Genomic DNA, 10,563 nt, shown 5'->3' with positions numbered 1-10,563 from the left:
TAAACTCTACTTCTTCCTACTACCTTTCGGACATGTTGAATTGCGCAAGTGTCAACGCGCAAATCATTACCATTAAATGGAAACTTAAGTTGTTTTATATATACTGTGTTTCCATATACAGTGGTTCCATTTGTTTGCTCAACTACAGAGAGTAGCAGGCATCTGATGATGAGTAAGTAAGCGAAAGTGTACCCTCTTCCTCGTCAGCGGACTTTGGCATGTACTTTATTTTCCAAATGTTGAGCAGCTTTTTTCAGGCTGCAGGCTGTGTGCGGCGGTAATAACATCTACCACAATAGATAAGGTGGTATCAGTCATAGCAAAGGCAAATATAGTCGGCTAGTAGCACATTTATTTGTGTTTTCTGAAGGGAAAACATCTGGTGTTTAATTGAGTTAGGGCGTTTGCTTATTCAACTGGATGACATTCCCAGTGCTTAATTGGGGAACAGTGTCTATTAGGGGGACGACCACTATCTGAGTAGTAATGGTAGATGCATGATTTGTATCTTTTTTTCACAATTGTATGTCTTTTTACAGGCGTGCTGTCCACACATTGGTCCCTGACAAACCACACTTTCAGTAATTCATATTTCCTTGATGGTTATTTTTGGCAAACCAATATTTAACGTTTTTATTGTGTAATTACTTCAATGTTGCTATATTGTCTACAACTACTTTTGGAACATAGCTTGAAATTATGGTACTGTTAAATCATTTGAGTGTACAGGTTTTGTTGTTGTGTTTCCTACTTGAATTAGGACAACTAGACAGTTGGGCAGCCTACATTTAGTATAGAAAGCAAACAGATGTCCACAAAGGCCCATCCTTCAAGAGGCTTGAGAGAAGATTGAGGGCCACCAGAAGTGCAGAGTCTGCATTGTTGGGGATATGGGGCCCACCACCAGATGGCGTTGTTTTTTCTCATGTATTATATGTAATACAGCCTAATGAGTCTACTGTTAAATTAACTTGGACAGAAAAAAAGTAAAATATGATTAAAGCAATATGATAAAAACATCTTCCTGTTCCTGGTCTTTGTCCAGGGGGCACGTTACTTCCAGCCTTTACTTTTTGACCATCCCAGTGGGCGTAGCTAGATTTATTTTTTTTATACGCCACAAAAACAAGTGTGCTACACGAATTGTACCTTTGTAACAACAAGTAAGTCTCTAAACATGTGACCCGGAAGAATTCGACTAGTTTAGCTATTTAAAAAAAACCCGTAGCCGTTAAGTTGTTATAATGACGAATTTCGGTACATAAACGTTGTTTTGTCTTTAAGAGACATTTTGAAGTTAAAAGAGCACTTTGGACCGTAAGGGACGCCATTATGATGTTTAAAAACGCTTTCCTTGTTTTAGTACACTCAAAGTACCACAATGCAACACAACAAACTGTAATCTCCTTGGCTACGGCGTGTGAGGAGCTACGCCCCACGAAGAAGGAGGCTTGGAGGCTTGGCCCTGAAAGGGCTCATTGTAGGGCGTGATGAGCATGTGTGCAGCCGCAGTGTGACTGTGCGAGTTTGGACCCCCTCCTCCTTGACGACCCTCTCAGCAGCAGAGGAGGGATTAGTTAATGGGCGCACATCACCTCCTCCTCGGACCACTCCGCGACGTGGAAAGTGCAAAGCGTTGAATCATGTTCCTCGTCATCCCCACCGACTGGAAGTGGAGCCGGAATTGGGCAAAATTTGGATAACAGCAAGAGAAGAGCGGAACTTTTTAGAGCTCTTCCCAACAGCACCACCCTCCTCCTCCGTATTGTTGTTGCCGTGAAAATGCCTCCTCACCAGGGGCTCGGTACGCTCCGCAACCCCCCCTCACTCACACATGTGGTCTATATGCTGAAGAAGTGAAAGAAGGAATCGAACCTTTTCAACCAAAAGACGCGTGGATATTTTACTTCTCATTCTTTATTTAAGCTGTTGAACTGATCGGACCAACATGGGCAACGCAGGGAGCATGGACCAACACACGGATCTCAGGGGCCACAACCTGCCCCTAAAACTCCCCATGCCGGACCCTGGAGAGCTGGAGGAAAGATTCGCTATTGTTTTGGTGAGTTCAAATAAACTTTATACCTTCCCTCCATGCCTTCTGGGACGAGACAGCTGTGTGAGTATGGGTTGGACCCCGCGGCACAGTTCCCCACACGCCTGGTCCCCTTTGTTGTTACCAAAACCTGGTCATGGGAGTCATCCAAATATTCTACTTTCATGAGTTCTGCACGTCTTACTAGATAACACATTTTACAATCCGGAAAATTAGCACTAAGTGTCTTTTAGGGCTCTGATAACCCTTTGATGAAAGCATGAACCCAGTATGCTTATAAATAACTTGAAAAACATCGAATAATTGGCTTTATTGTTACATTTTCCGAACTTTTGACGTCATTCTAAGTGTCTGGAGTTGCGCTGCAAATAAGCACTATACACGTCAAGGCATTAAAGTACAAAGACAGCTAACTACAAAGTGAATAATGCTCAAAGTATGTTATATATAGTATAATAAGGGTGAAAAGTTAATAACCTCTGAGTACACTGGTATAATACAAGAGCCATATAAAAAAAATGTCTTTAAGGGATTGCAACTTGCGAACTGGCACTTAAATGTGACCATCCTGAAGTTTTCATGCTTGCTTTTAGTTGACACTGTCATAGAGGCGTTCATTTTCCAATGTGTTTGTTGTGAGACACCGCTATAGTTCCTTGGTCAACCATACAGTAAACGACAGATTATTTAAAAATATCCATCCCGCCACTTTCTATGCCGCTTGTCCTCACTAGGGTCGCGGGGCTTTGCTGGAGCCTATCCCAGCGGACTTTGGGCGAGAGGTCGCCAGCCAATCGCAGGGCACATAATAGACAACCATTCACAGTCCCATTCATATCTATGGGCAATTTAGAGTATTTTAAAAGATAATTATTTTTAAATTCACTGCACACTAGTTGAGACTGAATCCACAGCATCTGCTGGTTGCAACCAAGTAGTGCACTCTTTGCCTCACGTTTCTTCAAAACATACTCACTCTTAAGTTGGGTTTAAATTAAGGTAACCAAAATATTAAAATGCAGCACGGTTGTACAGCCCTGTAACCACAATAATAAACATTAAATGAATATAACTATGATCACCCTTTGTTCATTTCTCGACCACAATGGCACATATTTGGCTTTAAGGTTGCATTTTCCAGCTTCTATGAGGTCATTTGAATTTTTGCGCCACCACTTGGAAATAGACTACATAGTATTAAAAGTTCAAAGAAAACTACAATGCAGTAAATGTAAATAATATGTACTTCTAATCATGTGTTATCTATACTTGCAAAAAAGGCATGAAACATTCTAAGCAGCTCTTAAATGTAACATCCTTGGTGGAGCTTACTGTTGTTGTAATTGTGGTGTGCTCTAGTGCGCCACTAAATTTACTTGCTCAGTCATGGGGAAAATGACAATGACAATGTTTTTGAGTGTTCTGAACTCCTGTTTTAACGCCACTGTTGTATTGAGCAGAATAAATTGCCGCCATAGCATGAATGCAGCTCAGCTTTCCATCACTTTGTTGTTTTTGACTTCTTTAAATTGAATGAACCGCGCGCGACCCTGGTGGTTGCAGCTAAGTCAGTAGCTTCAAAGGAGTTAAACTACGTAGGGTCTAAATAAAGTAAGCTAAACAAAATAATAAAGCACCTCTTGTGGTGATGCAATAAGAAAGTTATTGTTTCACTATTGCCTCTGACAGCGGCAGTCAAAACAGCGCATGAATACCTTTTGCCTTTTGAAAATGTCATGTGCATCCAGGCGTTTCTTTTCACTATTTAAAAAACTGCAGAATAAAGCATTTTCTTTATTTCTCAGTGAATATTACATTACCATCTGTACCGTAGTGCCTATTATCTTTTATGAAGGCAGAAGTGCACTGGAAGGTTTAAAAGATACTGCTTTGTGAGTTAGTTTCAAAGCACTATCCTGCATGTTCTGAAACCTCACCATGCGGGTCGTATTTGTGATGATACGCCGTATCTACTGTAAGCTGATAAAGACTTCTAAAGAAAAAGAGCGGCGTCAAGCAGTAAGGGGTGAAATTTGAGCAATGGTTGGAAATCTAGGTCAAACGTGATTGTCGCCTGCTCTAGTGCGCTCGTAAACATTTGCTGCCGCTCAGTGAGAGATGAAGTTGGCACGAGAAAGCGACTTGTTATGACTAGTGTGATCATAAACGTGTCCCGTAGATGAGGGAGAGGGTGCGATGTTTATGTGGATTTCCTGCTCTACTCATACTGTTAAAGTTGGAGGTCGATGAGCCTGTAAGAGGATCAGGTCGGTTGAAGTGTTCCGTTTGTTTGGGTGGGATTGCTGCTAGGTTCATCAACCCTTTGTGGGCGACTTGGAAAGAAGGATTAATCTGACTTGACCCGACATTTTATTTACCCCAAATGGGTTAATGTCAGTGGTTGGCGAACGACTTGGCTTCGCAGACAAACTGCTACCTGTCTGAGGGCCATTTCACGCAAAAATGATCTCATAAAACGGTTTCAAAAATGACCGGAAACACTAATATATGCAAGCTAGGCCATTAGTTGACGATGTCACTTTGTATAGAAACACTACGTGCATGCTTGTCCTCCTTGGGTCTTATCTGAAACCGTCTTCTAACATATTCTACTCACAAAAAGTTAGTTATGTTAAGAAAACAGCAAGTTGTGTGTTAAGTGCGTTAAGTATTGAACATGTCGCACACGTGCATTCAAATTTCAGTTAACCTGTAGGCCTGTCACGATAATTGATATATCGATTAATTGTATGATAAAAAAAAACAGGTTGATAATTATGCCCTCAATAAATTGACATGTGCACGAATGCGTGTGTTTCATCTGCTCGTCTCTGTGCCACACAGGCCGGATGACAAGAGGGTTCACTCTGCATCTGTCCGTGCGCATTGGTTCTTTCGTGGCCCTCATCTCTTTGTGGAGGCGGGGCTACTAGTGAGTGGATACAGAGGGTTTAGCAGTGAGCTTTGTGATGCATAACATTTCGAAAGCGGACAGAATGAACACGGTGAGCGCATGAACACAGACGACCGACACGGACAGTTTTCTCAACTGGGAAAAAAAACGATGAAGGTGCCTCGGGCAGCGAAGCCTTTGTCCTGAGGCGTTTGGTCGGCGAATACAAACTAAACAGTGCAAAATGGTACGCTCTCACAACCAGTGTCGCTGGCTAAATTGCCAGGTGGTAGAATACTACATTACTAAAATCTTTGATAGCTGCAGCCCTACAGTATTCTCCGTTAAAAATGCTGCTGTGTAAACGGCCGGAGTCAAGTCATAGGCTGGCACAGCATGAGGGCAACCCCTCCTCCTCCGTGCTGCCAGCGTGATGCCTCATCTCTTGATGGGATGGAAGCCCTGTAGCATTAGAAGAATTTAGCACCCTAATCACGGGACTTAGCGTTACTTACTGCCCTTTAAACTCAAACTCATTGGCGGTGTTGCATTGATTGCCAGCATGATGACAATGCCTACTCACTCACCTTCTTATCACAATTACTCTCACATTTAAATGACTGTTGATCAAGCACCGTTTTACTCATTAATCAAGTCCACAATGACAGAACTTTGCACCAATGACTTGTGATGATTAGTCGCAGCTAGATTAAATCAACTGTTGTTTCTACAACAACAAAGATGTTTTATGCGTAGGTAAACACAGGAGGCTTGTTGATGCTGCCACTCCTAATAGGTTTGATCATCAGCCAATCCCAGTAACACGAAAGGGAGGCTTTGGGATTTAAGCGGTGGTCACCTTCAAGTGTTCACCTCTGCAAAGTATGTTACGTCCGGTGAAGGGCGTAAACTACAGTGGTACCTAGGTTTTTGTTATTAATTTGTTCCAAAAAGTCAGACGAAAATTGAAGTGTGTGAAAACCAAAGCCATTTTCCCATAGGAAATAATGTAAATCCAATGAATTCATTCAGGATACCCAAAAATATGAACAAAATATACATTGTGTAGAGAATTATAAGGTTACATGCAGAAAACAATGTGAACTACTGACGATAAATGAGGAATGAAATTTCTAAATGTGTAAGTCACTGTTGATGCACTACACTGCTGATGGGGATGTCATACAATACGCATAATTAGTGTTGCGATTTCACTCCTGGAACATAGCACAACATTTGGAATCCAAAGCGTGCATTACAATGATTACAGATATTGCTTTTTGCTTACATTAAACTACTAAAGACAGGGGATCTTCATTCTAAATTGGACTAAGACTTATTTGCAATGCAAGGCCTCGACCATGATAAGAGAGACCTTGGCCATGATCCAGTTAGTCTTGTTTAAAGAACAGATAGGCTGAATCATTGCTACTTGGAACTATAATCCTTGTAAATTAGTGGTTGTGATTTTTGGAGCACCTTGTATGTGAATGAAAGGTTAATAGGATATTTGTGGCTCCAAAAGGCAGTTTAACAAGCATGCATCTGATGTCATAGTGTCTGTGGCATGAATGGCCTCTTGATGGACATTTATTTCAGATCCTTGTAGATTGAGTCAACTCTGTCATTTAGCCAACATCAGATGATGTAAACAAAGCGTCAAAGTGGCGGTTGCTGTGCTAATGAGCATGCAGAACAATCTGAAGGAGTCACATGGGCTATCAGAACGGGCCAAAAGAACCACAAGCGAAGGAGGCGTGTGAGTGGAATGCAGTGCCAGCAAAAGTTGACGTTGTGTGTAACCCTCCGCCCCTTCACCGGTGCAGCGTGTTACTGAGGTGGAGATGTTTACAATCGTTATGTTGCCGTGCCATATGGGGACTTTGGGCTTAGCTGTTGTTGTAGCTGCACTCCACAGCTAGTCTGGTCAGATTACATCTAAGATGATTTGTTTGAGGGCTGCTCCAGAGACACGACGACGAGGTAATGTTATTGGTACTGCATGTCTGAAATCTACTCTTCAAATGAGTCACTCGAGGGGCACCGCATTCAGCTCACAAGTTAGGCACATCATTACAAAAACGCAATCAGTACTGGCCAGCGCCTGCACCATGAGGAAAACAATGTAAACAACCTTTCTCAATAGGGCTGCTGAAAAAACATCCCAGGCCAATGTGGATAATAGCAAAATTCTACCAAATTTATGACAATGGCTACCTAAAATATTGTTTTGTTGCTTCCAGGCATGCTAATGCACCAAATCTCTTGTGTGTTGTGTGTGCGGAGGAGTTTCCAGTTCCATCATTTTGGATTACATATTGGATTTATTTCGAACATCTCCCTCTTTGCAAAAGCCAAAGTGTTTCCACACACTGGACTGATTATTCCTCGCTCGCCGGCTTGTCCTCTGCCATCCGCCATGCTAAGTTTTGTCGGCTGTTGCGTGGTGATGATGTCACACAGGCAGACGAATCATTTCCCCGGTGGACCGCTCAATCTCATCACAAACACCATCCACCCCCTCCCAAACTAAATATGTTGAAACAGCGACCTGAGACAAAAAAACAACTTCGAAACTCACGTCTTACGGAGCGTTAATGGGGTGCGTGTGCGACTCAGGCTGTATGAGGGTGTTTACACCGTGTTGTTTTACCACTTGTTAATGCAAGCGAGCGTTTTATGATGCCCGTTCTGAGTGAAATAAGGACGAGAGGCACGTTCATTCTTGCTCCCAGCTCGTCTTGACTGTCAATAGAGATTCTCAACACCCACAACACACTTCCGGCCTTCAAAATAAGAGCGCTGTTCACCACATATTGTCTAATTGTGTAAACAAAACAAGGGTGTCATAAAAATATCTTACAGTAATAACAGAGTGGGACATCCTATTACAAATGTGAGCCAAGCTACATCCATTTTGCCAATGATGTATTGCGTCAATAAATGTAAGGATTTTTGCGTTTAATTAATTGACATTTTATTTACTGTCACACAAAAGTACACTCTTGTACAGTGTTTTAAGTTCATATTTTGCTTTTGTTTTACACATGAGTACATTGCAGTAGCATTAAAATACTCTTGAGACCTGGAGCCGTTCTCACTTACTTTTCCACCCGTCCGTAAAGGGGCTTGACAGAACCGAGCCGATCCGTGGGCTCAAAAAGGTTGAGCACCACAGTAGTAAGGGGAATAGTAAGCGACATTCCTTTAGCTCTTTTGTCATTTATGTATTTTTTTCACACACCTGAGTGATTTGGGATCATTTAGCTCCTCATTGCTTTGTTTTGATGGGTGACTCCGAGTTAGGTATGCAGAAAATGACAAGTTTTTTTTAATGATCTGCCCTTTATGCACCATAACATCATCCATTTTGTGCACGTTTCATTGTATTCAGGATCTACGTGAGTGTAGGTGAGGTTTGTGTAACGCCAAAAAGCTTAATAAACATGACATTTTTACAAGACACCCAGGAAGTAACAAAGCAAGCTTTTTTTCCATGTAGACGCTTCTTTAAAAAGCTGTACAAAGGATATTGTCTGAGCGGCATAAGGTGAACAGCAGCCTAAACCCGTGCAGCAATCTAACAGAACAGTGCCACTCTTTATTCGTCTCAGACTCCAACACAGAGCCTGGCACCGGACCCAAAACTGACAGGCTTCGGGGGGCGCACGTACCCGCATGTGTGTCCGCTGTGTATGGCTGGGGTATGAGCGCTTCTGCTGTGTTTCAACCCGCAGGATGCCCACAGCAATTAGTCATGAAATGCTTGGTGAATGTCCTGCGTCCAGTGTTGAGATCTCTCTGAAGTGCAGCAGGGTGGGTGAGGCGATAATGTGTCCCCAGAGCGGAACCCAAAGGCATCTTGTCTGACTGGCAGTGGGTCAGCAGATTATGTAAGAAGAGGTCTCTTGGCTGTGTGCAGGGCCTCTGTCTGCATTGTTCGTCTCTGGTCAGTTGGAGGTTGTTTGCCTCTCGCGCCACTGCTTGGGTGGCAGGAATGAGGTGAACTAAGTATGATGCTGGGATAAATACATCATAGTATCAGCAAAAACTACTATCACCTGCGTTTTTAAAGACTCTCCTAGACACGGCTTTCATTTTGTTGAAAGGAACTGAGAATACTTCCCCCTTTGAAACGACGTTTTAGCTCACTGGTTTAAGTGAGTGGGAGAAAGTTGACTAGACAGAACATGACTACAATTGCAGTGGCAACACAAAAATGTAAAAGAAAAAATAAAGAGCACTAGTGGTGTATATAAAACAACTTCTGTTCTTTTTTGAATGTAAAATTGTTATTTATAAGCACATTGTTTGTTTTTATATGTTGGTAGGCTATCGGCCACTGCTGTTCTTTTTTGTATCGTTACATCTTGGCAGCTGATATTGGAATTTAAATAGTGTACAAAAAAGATGTTGAATCATGTGTGATGTTAAGAGTTCTGTGTTTTCCGACTGTCTGTGAAGCCGTGAATGCAACAGGCTGAACACTTGCGTGTGTGCGCGGCTCTGCATGTGTGGAGACGGCGTCATTAGCTGATATTCTTGTAGTATAATATTCATTTGTAGTGTTTGCATATTAATGTCAACAGAGCTCTGGTATCAGAATTATATCGGTATCAGCATAGATCCAAATTCATGTATCAGAATCGGATTGGGCGTGAAAAAATGTGGCTCGGTGCATCCCTGGGTTAACTCCACAAGTGTGTTTGGCTTTTTCTGGTGTGCTGTCACCTTAGAAGGGTACCAGTTATAACCAAGAGGAAATGTGCGGTGGAGATAACAACTAGAAATGGAACCGCATCATGTGACCAAAAAGGTAGGGATGTGCACAACTGTTGTGTCAGAGAACAGCAAGTTGTGCGTTGAACAAGTCGAACATGTGCATTCAAAATTACAGAAGCTCAAATTAAGGTCACTACAGGTGACCTTAAGTTTATACACTAGTACATTTTAGGTTCATCCTGAAATGTATCTAAAGTATCCCTACCTCCCTAACTAAGTAGTATACTTATAAAATCCAAGCAAATCAGAGGCAGACCAGTGTCCTAAAGTGTGTTCAATCTTGAAAGGAAAACTGCACTTTTTAAAAAAAATGTTGCCCGTCATCCACAATCCTTATGTGAGACATGAACACACGTCTTTCTCTTTTCTGCGCGTTCTAATGATATAAAACAGACAAAAAGAGGCAGCTCATCAATGTACGTAATGGGACACACCTATTCCGCCGACAAAGCCCGCAATGAAAACACCTCCAAAAACGTTTTATTTTATATCCATGCTGTAACCATGTAGCAACAGGCACGTTCATGCTAACATGCGATGGAGTATTTTGCTGTACTTTGGTCGTTTTAAGCATTCAAGGAACTTTCTTCCTGAGCGCATTGATTTCACATATCAACATAGAAATGAACGCTACATCTAGTGCAGCAGTGGTGGCAGCTCCAATATGCAGCCTTACCTTTTGGTACTGGCCTGATGCGTTGTGAGCGTGGCGCCGACGCGCTGTGTATACTGAAGCTAGTCGCTAGCCAGCTAGTAGCTAGCTAGCCGGTGTGGTGTGGCGAGGTGTCGCTCTGCCAGTTAAGTAGTTATTTGGCGTAACAACGTTAATAAC

The 10,563-nt window shown here is 42.3% G+C and overlaps 1 protein-coding gene across 14 annotated transcripts in view; it reads left to right on the top strand.

Annotated features, from left to right (window-relative positions):
- Positions 1-1,458: 1,458 nt before the first annotated feature.
- The window catches only part of fmnl2a (formin-like 2a), a 68,037-nt gene continuing 58,932 nt past the window's right edge, over positions 1,459-10,563 (top strand). For 4 of the 14 annotated variants that reach the window (XM_054786424.1, XM_054786421.1, XM_054786422.1 and 1 more), the window contains exon 1: positions 1,460-2,062. In XM_054786424.1, the coding sequence (XP_054642399.1) occupies positions 1,949-2,062 (114 nt within the window). In that variant the 5' untranslated portion in view covers positions 1,460-1,948. Of the gene's footprint in view, positions 2,063-10,563 lie in introns of all 14 variants that reach the window. The other 10 variants (XM_054786427.1, XM_054786425.1, XM_054786428.1 and 7 more) reach the window with 5 other exon arrangements.

The sequence above is a fragment of the Dunckerocampus dactyliophorus genome, chromosome 9 (genome assembly GCF_027744805.1).
Source record: "Dunckerocampus dactyliophorus isolate RoL2022-P2 chromosome 9, RoL_Ddac_1.1, whole genome shotgun sequence".
NCBI classification, from domain to species: domain Eukaryota; kingdom Metazoa; phylum Chordata; class Actinopteri; order Syngnathiformes; family Syngnathidae; genus Dunckerocampus; species Dunckerocampus dactyliophorus.
Note: the sequence above shows the minus strand (reverse complement) of the source record. Positions and strands in the feature narration are given on the sequence as shown.